Genomic DNA, 17,870 nt, shown 5'->3' on the forward strand with positions numbered 1-17,870 from the left:
ACCTCACAGAGCCCCCGGATAGCAACAAAAACATAATTAGACATAACCAAATCATGAGAAAACAAAAAGATAATTACTTGACACATTGGAAAGAATTGACCAAAAAACAGAGCAGACTGGAATGCTATTTGGCCCTAAGCAGAGTACACAGTGGCAGAATACATAACCACAGTGACTGATCCAAAACTAAGGAAAGCTTTGACTATGTAAAGACTTAGTGAGCATAGCCTTTCTATTGAGAAAGACAGGCCATGTGCACACTGCCCACAAAATGAGGTGAAAACTGAGCTGCACTTCCTAACCTCCTGCCAAATATATGACCATATTAGAGACACGTATTTCCCTAAGATTACACAGACCCACAAAGAATTTGAAAACCAATTAAATTTGGATAAACTTCCATATCTATTGGTGTGAAGTATCACAGTCTGCCATCACAGCAGCAAGATTTGTGACCTGTTGCCACAAGAAAAGGGCAACCTGTCACGGATCCCTCCGGAACTTTCATTACGCACACCTGGCCCCTTTTCCCAGTGATTAGTAATTGTATAAGTGTGTCCTTGGTTTACCATTGTCCTGTTGATTATTGTTACAATGTCAGTTGGTGCGTGTGAGTACCTGTGCTGTGTGTTTTGGCTTTCGTGCCATTGTGGATTGCGCAGATGATTACGGGTCTCGTCCCGTGTGTTAATCATTGTCCGCTTGTGTTATTTATTTGAGGTACTCCTCGCTCTTTTGTTTGGGTTCCTACCCTGTGTTGTGTATAGTGTTTGTTTGGTCTTCGTCCCCGTGCCTTTACACGGCACGTCGTAATTTGGGTGTAATAAAAAACCTTATTACGCATTCTGGCGCCTGTCTCCCAAATCATTCATACCAATGTGACACAACCGGAGAAGATTTATTTTTCCTTTTGTATTTTAACTATTTGCACATCGCTACCTTGCCATAATATGCCTTTTGAAAATGTCTCTATTACTTTGAAACTTTTGTGAGTGTAATGTTCTATTGTTTATTTCACTTTTGTTTATTATCTATTTCACTTGCTTTGGCAATGCAAACCTACTTCCCTTTCCAATAAAGCACTTTGAATTAAATTACATTGAATTGTGGTACGTAATCTTGCTTGAGGCCTGATTCATGCTTTCTTTCAGAGCTAACGCCTATAGGCTTTAGCTCAATGGTGTAACGGCGTTCTTCGTTTGTTGAAAGAGAGGACCGAAATGCAGCGTGGTGGTTACTCGTGTTCTTTAATGAATGAATGACGATACATGAAATAACTATTAAATACGAAAACAACAAACGGAACGTGAAACCTAATACAGCCTATCTGGTGAACACTACACAAAGACAGGAACAATCACCCACGAAATACAAAGCGAAACCCAGGCTACCTAAATACGGTTCCCAATCCGAGACAACGAGAATCACCTGACTCAGATTGAGAACCGCCTCAGGCAGCCAAACCTAACTAGACACACCCCTAATCATTAGCAATCCCAAATCCTATAAAACTCCAATACGAAACACAACACATAAACCCATGTCACACCCTGGCCTGACCAAAATATATAACGAAAACACAAAACACTATGACCAAGGCGTGACAGAACCCCCCCCCTAAGGTGCGGACTCCCGGACGCACCTCAAACCCATAGGGAGGGTCCGGGTGGGCGTCTGTCCATGGTGGCGGCTCCGGCTCGGGACGTGGACCCCACTCCATAAATGTCATAGTTCCTCCCCTTCGCGTCCTGGGATAATCCACCCTCGCCGCCGACCATGGCCTAATAGTCCTCACCCAGAACCCCACTGAACTGAGGGGCAGCTCGGGACTGAGGGGCAGCTCGGGACTGAGGCAGCTCGGGACTGAGGGGCAGCTCGGGACTGAGGGGCAGCTCGGGACTGAGGGGCAGCTCGGGACTGAGGGGCAGCTCGGAACCGAGGGGCAGCCCGGAACCGAGGGGAAGCCCAGTACCGAGAGGAAGCCCAGTACTGAGAGGAAGCCCAGTACTGAGATGAAGCTCAGGTAGGTAGTAGGCTCCGGTAGATCCTGGCTGGCTGGCGGATCTGGAAGATTCAGTTTGACTAGCAGATCTGGAAGATTCTGGCTGACTGGCAGATCTGGAAGATTCTGGCTGACTGGCAGATCTGGAAGAGTCTGGCTGACTGGCAGATCTGGAAGAGTCTGGCTGACTGGCGGTTCTGGAAGAGTCTGGCTGACTGGCGGATCTGGAAGAGTCTGGCTGACTGGCAGATCCTGGCCGACTGGCACTACTGGCAGATCCTGGCCGACTGGCACTACTGGCAGATCCTGGCCGACTGGCACTTCTGGCGGATCCTGGCTGACTGGCACTTCTGGCGGATCCTGGAAGACTGGTGGATCCTGGCTGACTGGTGGATCTAACTGATCCTGACAGACTGGCGACGCTGGGCAGACTGGCGGCGCTGGGCAGACTGGCGACGCTGGGCAGACTGGCGGCGCTGGGCAGACTGGCGACGCTGGGCAGACTGGCGACGCTGGGCAGACTGGGGGCACTGGCGGCGCTGGGCAGACTGGCGGCACTGGCGGCGCTGGGCAGACTGGCGGCACTGGCGGCGCTGGGCAGACTGGCGGCACTGGCTGCTCCATATAGGCTGACAGCTCTGGCGGCTTCTTACAGACTGACAGCTCTGGCGGCTCCGTGCTGACTGGCAGCTCCCTGCAGACGACTGGCAGCTCCTTACAGACTGACAGCTCCTTACAGACTGACAGCTCCTTGCAGACTGACAGCTCCGTGCAGACTGACAGCTCCTTGCAGACTGACAGCTCCTTGCAGACTGGCAGCTCCTTGCAGACTGGCAGCTCCTTGCAGACTGACAGCTCGGGCTGCTTCATGCAGACTGACAGCTCTGGCTGCTCCATGCAGACTGACAGCTCTGGCTGTTTCATGCAGACTGACAGCTCTGGCTGCTCCATGCAGGCTGGCAGCTCTGGCTTCTCCATGCAGGCTGGCAGCTCCAGCTGCTCCATGCAGACTGACATCTCTGGCTGCTCCATGCAGGCTGACAGCTCTGGTGGCTTCTTACAGACTGACAGCTCTGTCTGCGCTGAACAGGCGGGAGACTCCGGCAGCGCAGGAGAGGAGAGAGGCTCTGGCTGCACTGAACAGGTGGGAGACTCCAGCAGCGCAGGAGAGGAGAAAGGCTCTAGCTGCGCTAAACAGGCGGGAGACTCCGACAGCGCAGGAGAGGCGAGGCGCACTGTAGGCCTGATGCGTGGTGCTGGAACTGGTGGTACTGGATCGAGGACACGCACAGGAAGCCTGGTGCGGGGAGCTGCTACCGGAGGACTGGAGTGTGGAGGTGGCACAGGATGGGCTAGACCGTGAAGGCGAACTGGAGATCTTGAGAGCAGTGTTGGCACAGGACGTGCAAGGCTAGGGATGTGCACAGGATGCCTGGTGCGTGAGGCTGGCACCAACTTCACCAGCCGACTAACACGCACCTCAGGACGAGTATGGAGCGCTAACCCAGGTGCCATCAAATCCCCGACACGTTCCGTCGGACGAATTCCATGCAAAAAGCACCAACACAGCAACTCCCTCATTTCTCTCTCCTCCAATTTCCCCATTAACTCCTTCACAGTCTCTGTTTCGCTCACCTCCAACACCGGCTCTGGTTCTGGTCTCCTCCTTGGCTCCTCACGATAAACAGGGAGAGTTGGCTCAGGTCTATCTCCTGACTCACCACTCTCCCTCTGAGCCCCCCCCAATACATTTTTGGGGCTGCTTTTCGGTTTTCGCTCTGCGCCGCCGTGTCTTTCTTTTCGACTCCATTCGTCTATAGCCCTCTTCGCACTGTTCCAGCGAATCCCAGGCGGGCTCAGGCACTCTCTCTGGGTCGGCCGCCCACCTGTCTATTTCTTCCCACGTCGTATACTCAAAGCCTCTGCTGTCCATAACTTCCTCCCTTCGCTGCTGCCTGTTAACACGCTGCTCGGTCCGAGTGTGGTGGGTGATTCTGTAACGGCGTTCTTCGTTTGTTGAAAGAGAGGACCGAAATGCAGCGTGGTGGTTACTCGTGTTCTTTAATGAATGAATGACGATACATGAAATAACTATTAAATACGAAAACAACAAACGGAACGTGAAACCTAATACAGCCTATCTGGTGAACACTACACAAAGACAGGAACAATCACCCACGAAATACAAAGCGAAACCCAGGCTACCTAAATACGGTTCCCAATCCGAGACAACGAGAATCACCTGACTCAGATTGAGAACCGCCTCAGGCAGCCAAACCTAACTAGACACACCCCTAATCATTAGCAATCCCAAATCCTATAAAACTCCAATACGAAACACAACACATAAACCCATGTCACACCCTGGCCTGACCAAAATATATAACGAAAACACAAAACACTATGACCAAGGCGTGACAAATGGTCTAACATAGTCTTACGTCATGTGGATAACCTGGGTTCAAAACCTAGTTGGTCTTATGAACACCCACCCCGACGGTGTTGAACCCATAATGTTGAGTAGATTAGTGTAATGTGGAGTTAGACTGGGCTGTGAGAAACCACCTCAAGGGTCTTGAGCCCATTATGTTGATTAGATTAGTGTAGTGTTAATTGAAGCTGAGCTGAGCAGTGAGCAGTGATCACACACCTTGAGGGTCTTGTTGTGCCTCTGGAGCTCCCTGCAGAGGCCCTCCAGTTTGCTGCGGGCCAGGATGGCTCTGCTGTGCTCGTACTGGAGCTGGTCCCTCTCCTTCCCCACGTGGCCCTGCTTCTTCTGCAGGAACCTCAGCTGCTTCTGTTCCCCACGACGCTCCTCCAGCTGTGGACCGTGCAGACAGATGTGCTATATATATTACACTGGATCACAGCCTCTGCCCTCTGTACAGACTTGGGCTCTTTAAGCTGCTTTTGGCTAACAACCGGCTAGGTGACTAAAAGCAGAAAGAATGCCCGAAGAGGATTTGGTATGGCTGGGTGGGTGGGTGTATATGGATGAGTATATATTTGTTTAATCTCGACACCCAACATCTGTTTATACGTTCTGTTTCCTTTTCCTGGTGATACTATGAACTGTATATTAGGATGGCCTAAGGAACTATCCATTTGTTAAACATGAAACTGACTGCGAGAGCCGATGTCTTTGATAATATTATTCATAATGCATAGTGTTCTTGATATCTCTGTCGAGGAATTAGAGAGCCATGTTATAGCTAGCTGTATCACATGGCATATGACCTTGTGTTCAGATTCGCTTTTGCTGCCGGAGGCGAAGAATATTTAGGTCATCACGGTATGAGGCTGTACCCCTTCCAAGATCTCACCAGGCACTCTCTGTTTTCCCCGTTGATTCATTTGTGTGTTTTTATTTGTTTCCTTTCAACTTTCCCTCGCCTGTTTTATTGCCGCTGGTTACTGCTGTGCTGAAGGACTCTACTCTCTGGTGTGCTGATAGAGGGGAGAAGAGAACACTCACCAGTTCGGCATACTTCTTGAGGAGAGCATCCAATTTCTCCTGTGGTGTGTGCAGCTTGTTCAAACTTTGCATTAGTAGAGTGCCCTCCTTTCCTGTGTGGATAGAGATAAATCATGTAATGTTTGTTTCTGTAGGACTGATATTTAAAAAAAAGAAGGATGGAAAAAGCCCACCAGGGATCATTCTATAAATTTCTTCAAAATAAATACTCTTCAGAAGCCATTTCCTCAGCATGAAAGCCATTGCTTCTTGACAACTATGGCTTTGGAAAAGCAAATCAAATCAAATTGCTGAAAATGTGCAAGGAAGATGTTTATAACCCTCCGTTGCTGGCCCGGTTTCATGTTGTGGCAAAGAAACCAACTGTCTGCTGTTGGTTAGAAAATACATGTTTGTGTTGCTTCTGCCCAGGACTTGTGTAACCTGTCCTCAAAACAGAATCTGTCATGGTAAGATACAGTAACAGCATGACTCTGCTATTTAGTCTACTCTTCCCTTTGTGAAAATGTGATGATGAATGGGATTAAGTGTAAACTGACATGCACTTTGTCTTAGATTGGAAGGGAAGTTGTTTAGTTGTGACGAGAATATTGCCTCTGGAATCTCTCATCAGCACACTGCTCTGTCTATGCCCTCACAGCAACTGCTGTCAAACAACAGATTACAGCACAGCTGTGTCGAAAAACAAAGCCATTCTCCTGCTGAATGCAAAGGCTAAGTGAAGACTTGACTGTATGTTTTCAATAGAAATCACTGTGGATGTTGTCTTTAAAAGCAAAACTGCACAATACAAATAATGTATGAGAGAAACAAAACAAAACAGTGACACTAAAACCACTCACCTAAAGCTTTCTGCAACTTCTTTGTATCCTTGTCCGTGCTGGCATCCTTGGTGGCTGTGACTTCATCACCTTGCTCTCTGCTGGCCTCCTCGTCCACCTCCTCCGTTTCCAGGACGATGCACTGTTTCTCCATCAGGCTGGCTGCGGAGCCATAGGTGCTGATGATCTCCTCCAGCTGACGACCAAACTCCTCCATGGGGTCCATGTGCTGGGCCTCCTGGGCCTGGGGTGGAGGGACCTGGGTCTCTGTGGTGACTGGGGACTGTGGTGGAGTCACCCTGGTCTGGGCTGGAATGACCTCTGCAGCAGACTGGACATTGGTCTCCATTTTCACAGATGTGGCTGAGAGGGGACGGAGATGTTAGATACTAGTACCCATGTGGCAGATACATAGAAACAGTGTAAAACAAACAAACTGAAAAGTATACTAATCAATAGTACCTGTGTACCACCTGCCATCTACATCTATAACCAAATCGCCAAACTGCAATATATTTTTGATAGACTAAAAGGTCAACAATATTTGAAAGAAATCTCATATATTTAATGTCTAATGTTTAATCTGATGTTCAAGCTCCTGTTCATCCTCATACTAGTTAGAGTATTACTTCCAAGCAAAGTAACTTTCAGTCTGATGCATGTGGTACAAATCACTAGGGGTGGTGAAAAATAGCACAAAACCCAGTAGCCTGTCAGGAGTCAGGACACAATACCACTGTGAGGATTTAAATCTGCCCTGTCACAAATAGACATCAGACCCACCAGGCTCCCTTCCCACTTCTCCCTTTCATTTAATATGGAATGAACTTAAAGTATCCAGAGGTTGTTTATCCCCCAGCTCTATTGCAACATGATTGCCCCCTGCTTATCAGGATAAAATTATCCCTAGTCCCCCTCTGCAGCCCTCTTCCCCCCTCCCTGCTTCCAGCGGGCAGGCACATGGCACCTGTTATGAGGCTTCACTCTATTTTAGGAGCCTCTAAATATGGTCAAGCTATTTCGTATTCTAGACACGTATCTACTGATGTCAATGACTGTGCAAAGTTGACATTTTGTTCTGAATGTCTGCATTCATTCTTGGTTAGCTGTAATAACACCTGATGAGATTACACATATTTTCTAAACGACCGTGTGTTTCAGTTGATCATTTGGAACAGCTAATCACCTCCTCTGATAATGTTGAATTAAGAACGCACATCAAAAAACACTTGTCATCAGTGTTTGAATAATTTAGTGTGACTTCAGGCCAAATCAACTTGGCAGAAAACTTCCTTACCAAATCAATGCACCACCATGGTACAGAACATTTATCATTACACATGTCGCACTAGCACAACACATTTGTCACTATGGCTTGACAGTAACGCCAAGAAACTTTGTCACCACATATCATGAAGCAGGTTTAAAAAATTTTTTTTTTACCAACCATCATCTCTAAACAGTCCAGGAACACTTAGCACTAAGACCAACAGAAACTCAAACTTAACATGTCATTTCTGTACCTGAAAAGTATGTAAAATAGTATGGGACAGCCACTTACCAGGTCCAGCGGGGAGAGAAGTGAAATGGGTCCAACAGGACTCTGGTGACTGAGACAACAACTGTGACAGGCAAGCCCCTTAAAATAACTTCCTGCAACTCAACTCGGCTCACACCAAGAGGATGTCGGCCCATCGAGGGGTGGAGGGGGTACAATAATAGCCTTTCTGATCAGGCTTTCCAGGAGGGCAGCGCCGAGGACCACCCTTGACTGTCCTTTCTGGAATCTCCAGGGGCTGTTTTTAAATAAATGTTTGGTGTAGGTCTACAGTACACGTTTAGATTGTCTGGTTATTATACCTCTTGTTTAGGGCACAGAGTTTTTCCTGACCATATCACATGACTACGAAATACTCTGGGCCCTGGATAGCTTATAAGTAGCGCCCAGTTTTTTTCTGGTCATGTCATGTGGCCAGGATAACCCCCTGGCCCTAGTTAAAGCTCATGTTGTGTTGTGACAGCTGTAAAAATGGTAATGTCTCATCATGTTATGTTGAAGTTTTTTATAGAGCTGTTTGTAGGACTCATAAAATCTATACACATTTCATTCCATGGAATATGTGAATGTTAGCTATCAAAACTTACAGGAGGCAGCCAAAATGGCACTTGGCCATTTAAATGACCTCTTTTTAATTAAAACTTTATTGAATGACTCGCTATGATGAGCATTTAACTGCTCCAGAGTGCATTTTGTTACTGCGCTGGCTCCCTGATTTACCACCAGCTGCAGTACTACTTCTACTTCTTGCCAAGTCATAAATGTTAATTATTTAACTTCATGGATTTCATGTGGAAGCTTTTCCTCTGCCCCATCTATTTCATAGGTCAACACTGAACTGTTTATTTAAAATTAATTGTATGTAGCTACTGACCCCAAACCCATTATATGGTCAAAATTAAATGACTGGCTAAACATATTTGATTGGTGTGGATTGAGCAGGAGAATATGTTGAATCCCACTGCTGGACTGGGATTATAATCCTAAATCTACTAATTCAGGACGTGACCAATCATAGATTGGGTGTGGGGGATGGGGTGCTGTCTCCGTTTGAGCCGCTGTAAATTGGGGGTTGATAGTGAAAGCCATGGTTTGTCTGTTGTAAAGTATCCTACTGCACTAACGTAGCTATCAGGAGAGAGCATCAGCGACTCAACCTAGACATTCATTCACATGTACTTTCTAAATGGGAGATAATTAATACAGCATTACTGATCTCATACCTTTTCTTAGTTGGGGATCCTTTAACACACAACACCATAGATAAACACTAAAATGATGCCCACACATATACACATTTGAGTAAAAACTGTTGGGGTGTCTGTCCTTGAATTCGTATGTTTGTCTGTAAATTTGAGAGTGGTTACATTGTCACAGCCTCGTCTGTCAGTTTCCAAACAGTGTTAGGGTCAGGTTTTGAAATTACAGATTGGGCCTTTAAATGGTTCGGATCAAGTCTTCAACGAAAATCCATGCACACCTGTAAGCAAAATTAATCACTGAAAGCATTTAGCCTTTTTTAAGGACAGATAATTTTATTCCTTCTTCTAGACACTGTAAACATACAAATCAGGGGTTGTTTGCACACTTGACAAGGTGTTAATGGCACACAGACTGACCAGCAGAGCAGCATCTATGTTTTTTGGCACAAGGATACTCCTCGTCACTGTTATACGTCCCTGCCAACTGTCCCTAAGACAGTTCTGTGTCTATGATCGGGCTGAAGCCGAGGTATATTAAAGTAAATATTTAATGTTTATGGAAATACTATTTTTAATGTCCTTCTCTGTCATTCACTATATATTTTATTTATTTGGGAGCCAAGAGAGCCTATCATTTTGTCTGAGTGAAATTAATATTTTCAAGGGTTTGCACAGCACACTTCACAAAGACAAGTGTCTCTATTGCTAAGCTACTGTATTGGTGTGTCAATTTGGTTTTCTATAGTCAAAGACACCAATTTCAGGATTCATTGCAATTTACTGATAACCCTTCAAGTCTTCCGAACATTTTCTTGCTAACAATTCAAGCTTCTTTTAAAGTGTCTCTTTTTCTGAGAATCTAATCCCTTTTCCCATATAAAAGGGATGACTGAATCAGAGATAAAAAAAATAAGAAACTCAAGGACAATACAGGGTAGTATGCCTCTGGGATGAATGAATCTCTCTACCTTAATATTCAGTGAAAATCTCACATGGGACTCATCTTCCACACTTTCATTAGTCTCAAGTTTTGATTTAAGATGTGTTTAAAATTCGCTTCACATAAACCCTGTAACAGATACATAAATTAGGAGTGAATCCTCACTATTATAACTTCCTTCGCTGAGAAACGGTTCAAGGTCTCATTAGACGGTGAGAAAGAGCTCAGCATATGAAGCTGCTGAACATTGGCATGGTAAAGGTTAGACGCTTACAGCTTACAGCGTTACACCTCAGGGTTCATCTCATTGAGCACTTCCTTTTGGTTAAGTGTTTGGTTCCTCACGCTCCCTCTCAAAGAGAGACAGCTGGCTGCAAAGATCACCATTAAGGATCCATAAAAACAGGTATTATGGGCAGAAGAGTCCAAATGTAATTTCATAGTTCAAAGTTTGTTATATTTATTACAGTTGGGCTAAATTAAATAGTATTAACTACTATCCTATATCTACTAGAAGTGTTACGTTGTCGGGTATTTTGAGGCTTTATGCATCACCAGTGGTAAGTCTCACCAGTAGTATTTCCTCACAACAACCCTAACTTTGAATCCATGTGAACCAAACTGTTGTCTGACTGTAAAAGGATAGTCCTGGGCAATTCCACTAACAGAATGATGCACATTTAGTTGAAGAACAGTACATTGGTGACTGTTATGTCATACTGTTACCAAACTTTGCATCTGCACTGTTCAAGTGAAATGTGTTTTTGTAAAGATGACTGTAGAAATTGTTAAAAGTAGTCCTTATGCATATAGTTGTATGGTTTATTTATCTTTGCTGTCATTGGTTTTTGTTTTGACATACATTTTAAAAGTGAAAAGAAAAATCGGAGTCTCAGCATCATTCTGTTACGGTGGAATTGCCCTCATTCTTTGGCCTGCAACTGTGCAAGTGGCAAAAGTGTGCAACAAACCCCACAAACTGAAAACACATGGAACGGATGCCAACACCCACAATGACACCATGATCACTTCAGTAATGCACTTCAGCTGCTTTATTCATGTTTGCAAATTAAAATAGAATAAATTAACAATTTTCTTCTTCTAAAAAAAAAAAAGGAAAAAAAAAAGAAATGTACAAAAATACTGTCAAACTTTCCTGGAAAGCTTCAACACAGTAATATTGCCTTGTATCGCATACACTAAATAAGCACAGTGGTGTCAATTCTGAGGACTGATGAGAAACAAGACGTCCTGTGAAATTATACTCTTTACCTTGACAACATTCCACACTGTTTATTGTCCACACATGAAAGAGCAGGGGGGAGGGGTCGGATATTTAAGCGAAGGAGTATCCCTTTTCCAAAGACTCATTTTTTTCTCTCTTTCTAAACAGACATTGTTCCCATTTAAGCATGTGGAAAATACCCACACATCACCCCCTCTGTTATTGAAGGATCCACATCTCTGTAAAGACATGTCCATTCCTACCATTAACCTTCACAATATCAAAGAAAACCATGTTAACTCACAGTGCATCCTGGCTGTGATACAAGCAATGTTAAAAATACATTTGCAGCAGATGAGGAAATTTAAAAAAAACAAGCACAAGTTTCAGTTTTCCTCCATGATAGACAAATAATTTTAAAGCACAGATATCTGGTAAGTATATGGCCACAACATTGTACAGTATAGTATTGTAGGGAACAATTACACAGTACTTGTCTACAAGCATGTTTCTTAACCACTTCGAGCATTTTGAATATGGTTCATTTGCAATTCATAATTATTCAACATTTTCTGTCATCCAAAATGTTTGAATGAGGCAGGAAAATAAATATACCAAGCACGCTATTGTACGGCTCTATTTTCCTCCAGAACTAGGCCTATTCAAATAAGCAGACACTCTACTCATCTAAAAGGTTTTCTTGATTTCACATGTTCTGTTGTCCAACTAAAGCTAGAATCCTTAATTGAAACAATAACAAACTGTTTTTGTTAAAAAAAAAGCTGAGGAATGGGCCAGAAGAACCACTCTGAAATTCATAGACACAGCTATTGCTGCAAGGACTGACCACCCATTATATCAAAATGATAGTTAACCATGTTGAGGCTATACAGTGTTTGTTTATATTAACATTGCTAACAAAAAAGGGCTTATATTTTTCCTTTGGGTGATGGGGTATCACAGTTGAACTAAGCTCATGAGGCATTTATAAGTTATATTATTCAAGAATCAATTGGTATATATATATATAATTTCTCCAAAAATTGATGTAGCAACTAAGGATTCTAGCTTGAAGTAATGATGCATAGCATGGATGTAAAGATTTGCCTTTCTGACAAAGATTCAATTGAGATTGTAGTGCATTCCTACATCAAACAAACTCATTTCCATTATATCTGCAGTAGAAGTCTATTACCCCAAAATATTTGAGGAACATATCATCTGGTATAGTACATGTTTGAATGGTTCTCCATTGGTATATTGCAGATCTTCTCTCTCAATGTTCGAGTTTAGGGGACAACAAGGAATGCTTTAAAGTCTGTTTGAGTAGATGACTGTATAAGTCCACTTAGTGAGATTTAACAACTCACTCGGCTTGGCTGTTGCTTACATACAAAGTCTGTCATGAAATCAAACTCGTTCTGTCCTAACCACAGCTCAGGTAGCTCCTTTATTCGGTCCAGCCCCATCTCAATGACCAGAGACATCAAGACCTCCTCATCAATAAAATCCGTGTCAATGACGTTGGGGGGCAGTATTGCTGCAGGCACATGATGCGCTTGTTGAGGCAAACTGGACGTGCTGTGTTTCGCGTTGCTGTCTCTGAACTGTTGTCCCGTCCCGTTAAGTTGATGATTCGCAGGATGCAAATCATGCATATAATGATGGTGAGAGGGATGAGTATGGTGGCTGTAGTACTGCGTGTTGAGCTTTTGTAACTGCATACTTGCCGCGAGCTGTCCTTGAGTGGGGACGGCGGCGGCAGGTCCCACAAATTGAGAGCTGTAGCGCGCTCCGGGAGGCATGTTGCCGTTAGGGTGTCCAGCGTTTACATTCCCCACAGAATGCCGAATTCCGTGGTTAGCTGTTACATTGCCCCCTCCGTAGTGCAAATTATCTCCCATTATACCAGTAGTGTAGCCATGCTGCTGCTGTTGTTGCTGATGGTGTTGTGGATTCGAGAACTGCCCCATGCCCATTCTGCGCGCTGGGTGGTGATGGTGGAGACCATTCACAGCTTCAGGGAATCGTCCATGGTTCATTGCCATCATGCGGTCTACCATTCCCCAAGCTGTCACAAATTAAAATACAAACATTTAATTTGCATCGACTGGATAAGAAAAACAGGCTATCCAACAATTTACGTGCAATGAAAACGATTATCACCCAGTAAATAGTTTTGCAGTTAAAGCCTCCAAAGTATTATATTAAAACTACTTAGAAACAAATCCCATGCAAAACATTAATCTTAGACACTATGTATGTATACAACGTAACTGCAGACTGAGTCACAATAAACAGAGCTGCAAGGTTGTATCAAATGTCTCCGTGACATTGTAATTACTTTCCTTTTTCAGTGAATCAATTTCCGCAGCTCAATCCACTACTCCAAAAACAAAACTCGTTATTTACCTCTTTGACGGGATCCCTTGGATGTGGCTCCGCTGTCAGCACAAGGCGAGTGACTGTATCAGTCCAGTTTTTGCAATCACAACTCAGTGAATGGTGTGCATTCTGGAAATCAAGATGGTGTACTTTCAAACTCAGCTCAAAAAAATACAAAACTGTTTCAACCGCTCTCATCCAGTGCTGATATACAAGCAGTCAGGGGCGGAGCAACCGAATCTTGACTCTGACGAGACAAAAGTCTGGATTCAGGATCGCGCAAAACGTGGAGGAGAGTCTTCGCACAAAACGTCTCCCGCGTTCACAGCAGCAACACCGAGGCACACATTACCTCATTGCAGCTATTTCTGTTCAAGGCAAGAGTGGCAAAACGTGGATTCACATTTCACAGCTTTGGAAAGATCAACATGCATAGAAGCTGTCCCTCACTTTTGCGCATAGAGGTCAAAAATGACCTAATGGACAGAGTATAATCTATTTAGTCTTGTGGCAGAGGTCCAGACTTTAACATGCATCAACTCATAAAACAATATAATTAGGATAAGCATAGGTGCATCCACAGTTGATCAACCTAAATACAAATTAGATACAGTGAATTTCAAAAGTATTGGGATCGTGACATGTTTTGTTGTTTTGCCTCTGTACTCCAGCCCTTTGCATCTGAAATGATACAAAACCAGGTGAACCGTTTAGAAATGACATAGTCCCCCCCCCATTTTAGGGGACCAACATTCTTGGGACAAATTCATTTATATTTGTATTAAAGTAGTCAAACGTTTAATATTTGGTCCCATATTCCCTGCACAAAATACATTTTGGGGGTATGATATTGGTGCATCTATCTCTCACTATGGATGAAAATACCCTATATAATCTGTCCTGGAAAAGTAGGCTATACGGAGCATATACAGTATACAGCCCTTTAACAGTCTACTAGTTCATTTGCATGACTTAGTATTTTCAGTATTTACAAATGACATGTGAAGTGACATTAATCCACATGTCCACTGCCCCCTGAGTCCTTGCACATTCCATGTTTTACACATATCCAAACGCTTCTGTGGACTTGCACTCTGCTCATAGCAGTTGCCACCAGTGTCTTGAACAGCCAAACTTCTCCATGCTCTGTAAACAAACCTGATCACCTCAACCCCGATGTACACAAACACATCTACCATGGCTTCTCATGAGAGTACAAAGCCAGCTCCATATTACACAAGGCTCTTAAAGTGACCTGCCAATTACCTGTGTCACACTGGAGGCAAATTAGCAATGCATGATTGCACACAGCGTCTTCTTTGCAGAATAGTATGTAAATACTAAAGTGATGGTGGCCCATGCTTATGAGGATGGCATGATATCAGTGAATTTAAATTCATCTTGGAATTTGCTTGGGTGCAGCATCATTTTAGCCTGGTTATAATGTCGTAGAAATGTAATTCATACCTAGAATATAAAACCTCTACTCTGAGTCACCATCTCCAATGCTTTTGGATGTACCATATGACATTTGTTTTCACCTCGTCATGACAGAGTGACTAACTGTTCTCTTGAGTTCCGTTGAGTGTGTTTGGAAACCAGTGTTGACAGAGAGTGAGGGAAGAGGAGCTCGGTATGTGAGTGCACTCAGCTGACTGTGTGAAAATGAAAGGGGCTAGCGAGTGGAGCACACAGTGTGGAATGGGTGGATTCTGTTTCAGTTAGCCATGCTTGGTTAGAAAGCATGGCTCCTAGCTGGAGGGAAACTCTTTAACCATTGTGTGAGAAGTGAGAGCTAGGGATTCGGAGACCCCGGCAGGCGGCGTCTTTGTGAAATGCCATTTGAGTCACAGATCTGGAAAGTGGCTGAGAGAAAATAGAAAACCCGTTTACACATTTAGGGTTGAATCAATGTTGTTTCCTCTATAGAAGCACCCAGGTCTCCATTGCCACTTTTCTTTTAAAAGTGAGGCCTAATAGTTATGCTACTGTATTGTCTCTGGCTACAACTTAAAAGGCATTTGTTATATTTCCAGTCTCTCACCACATTCCTCCAAGGGATGTTGCATATTCTGTTTGGCAAACAAACCACATGCATTTTACCACCTTAGTTGATATGACTGATATTATTATAAAGTAGAACCCACAATGGTGAACTATTGCCTCTCAGTTACCGTAGACTAATACATAATACCTGCAGTGCAGTTCTGTACATAATGGTAAAAGAGACTCTTAATGCCTGGCTTTTCCCCCCAGCCAGCCTGTGTCTTGTATACCCATGCTTCTACCCTTTTACTAATTGGTCTATCCTTTTCAAATGTACAGTTTTCTTCCCCTTTCCAACTCTTCAATGTGGAGGGACAATAGCATTCCTCGGTGGTTTAATCCCAACGTCATGCCTCACTCAACCCCAGTGGGGAATAGAACTAATGAGCCTACACCCACTAAACCATACAGTATGTTGGAAACCTACTGCACATTCGTGCCACTAGAAATCACTCGGGTGCTCTGGCTGGCTCTCTCTGTTTGAAAGGTAATGCGACCTGCTTTATTCATGTTTTAATGGACTGTTCACTGTTTAATTCATTGGGCATATTTTATTTCCCTTCCTCTTCATCCGTTGCAAACAAATATTAGACTCATAATCCACACCATCCCCCCTAAATCCACTGTAGTGTGACATTATACTCATCTCTTTAGAAGCCCATGGGTTTTTATTTACTGCTGTGCAGTGCAACCAACCAACCAGTAAACCCATTGGGGCCATTATGATTTCAATGAATCAGAAAGTACTGCTTTATGCCTCTTAATAAATCAGAGAAAGAAGGTTGCAATAGTCTCCAATAGCACAATTCCATCATTAAGCACAGTAAACTAGTATCCAACTGAGCCCTCTGGATAAGATTTCCATACAGCCAAGCACTGTGTGGTTTTAGCTAGGCCTGCACATCCAGGTGTTAAACCTCAGTCTTACAGGTATTAAGCTCTACTGTTGTGGTCTGGTCCGACTTCACATATCCAGCTGTATTAAACCCACCTGAGGATACGGCCCTCCAAGGCACTTGATCAGTCTGAGGGCAACCAGGAGTAGACCGAATCATTGATTTGGTTGGGTTTAATGTGTGTGTGTTAGAGGGGGAAACTGTGTCTCTCCGTGTGTCTGTGTGTGCATGCACGTGTCTTTAAATACAGATTTGAACACTTTGATGGATTTCGTTGATCAAAATATTGTTGTTTTTTTCAAACCATGTTAATGTGTGTTTTCTAAATATATTCTCACTAGATAATCTCTTCAACAAGGGACGTAAATGATGATAAATGTCAAAGATCATGAAGAGATGCCGTTCTAAAAGGCTGATTTGTAATCGTATGATCACAGGCTGGCAGAAAATTCCATTCTATTTTATTTCCCTTGCCATAATGGTACACGAGGGAGACTTCCCATTGGGCAAAAACTGGTTGAATCAACATTGTTTCCACATCAATTCAACACAAAAATTCAATGTGATTACATTGAATCAACGTGGAAAACCAATTGGATTTGAAAAAAGTAATTAACATAAGGAAACATTGGCCTTTTTTCACCCTACTTTTAACCCCATTTTTTTAAATTTCATGTTAAATTGACATTAGTTGACAACTCAACCAAATGTAAATGAAAGGAAAATGTTGAACTTGTCACGGTCGTCATAACGATGAGACCAAGGCGCAGCGTGATTAGAATACATTCTTCTTTTATTAACGAAAAACACAAAGAACACTTAAACAAACTAACCAAAAACAACAAAACGAACGTGCCGCTATAAACAACTAGTGCTGACATGCAACTACACATAGACAATAACCCACAAAACCAAAATGGAAAATGGCAACCTAAATAGGATCCCCAATCAGAGACAACGATAAACAGCTGTCTCTGATTGGGAACCAATTCAGGCCACCATAAACCTACATGTACCTGGACATACCAAAACCCCATAGATATACAAAAAACCCTAGAAAAGACAAAAACACACATACCACCCTCGTCACACCCTGACCTAACCAAAATAATAAAGAAAACAACGATAACTAAGGTCAGGTTGTGACAGAACTGACGTCTGTGCCGAGTGGGTTCTCATTATTACATAGTGAACAATATTGAACAGTCACTAAACAGTTACAACTCTCTAACCTCTTTACATGATATGCTTACAAGCAGCATAGCCAGCTCATTTGCTCTTGTTCGCAACCTGTTACTCCCTTGCTCCCTTCACTCCCTT

General features: G+C 43.6%; 2 protein-coding genes across 3 annotated transcripts in view; both read right to left on the reverse strand.

The window, feature by feature from the left end:
* The window catches only part of LOC112217342 (beta-taxilin-like), a 29,584-nt gene extending 21,622 nt beyond the window's left edge, over positions 1 to 7,962 (reverse strand). Inside the window, exons 1-4 of one of the 2 annotated variants that reach the window (XM_042300722.1) lie at positions 7,860 to 7,962; positions 6,320 to 6,661; positions 5,478 to 5,569; positions 4,653 to 4,823 (exon numbers count right to left, since the gene is read on the reverse strand). In XM_042300722.1, the coding sequence (XP_042156656.1) occupies positions 4,653 to 4,823; positions 5,478 to 5,569; positions 6,320 to 6,647 (591 nt within the window). In that variant the 5' untranslated portion in view covers positions 6,648 to 6,661; positions 7,860 to 7,962. Of the gene's footprint in view, positions 1 to 4,652; positions 4,824 to 5,477; positions 5,570 to 6,319; positions 6,662 to 6,760; positions 6,786 to 7,859 lie in introns of those variants that run through there. The other variant, XM_042300723.1, reaches the window with a different exon arrangement.
* A 3,061-nt stretch (positions 7,963 to 11,023) lies between these two features.
* On the reverse strand, positions 11,024 to 13,798 carry LOC112217619 (cbp/p300-interacting transactivator 2). The gene is made up of 2 exons (XM_024378043.2): positions 13,636 to 13,798; positions 11,024 to 13,294 (listed from the first exon to the last, which is right to left on the reverse strand). Exon 2 carries the CDS (start codon positions 13,284 to 13,286, stop codon positions 12,582 to 12,584), a length of 705 nt encoding a protein of 234 aa, XP_024233811.1. The 5' UTR covers positions 13,287 to 13,294; positions 13,636 to 13,798; the 3' UTR covers positions 11,024 to 12,581.
* Positions 13,799 to 17,870: the final 4,072 nt, after the last annotated feature.

The sequence above is a fragment of the Oncorhynchus tshawytscha genome, linkage group LG18, assembly GCF_018296145.1.
Source record: "Oncorhynchus tshawytscha isolate Ot180627B linkage group LG18, Otsh_v2.0, whole genome shotgun sequence".
Lineage (NCBI taxonomy): Eukaryota > Metazoa > Chordata > Actinopteri > Salmoniformes > Salmonidae > Oncorhynchus > Oncorhynchus tshawytscha.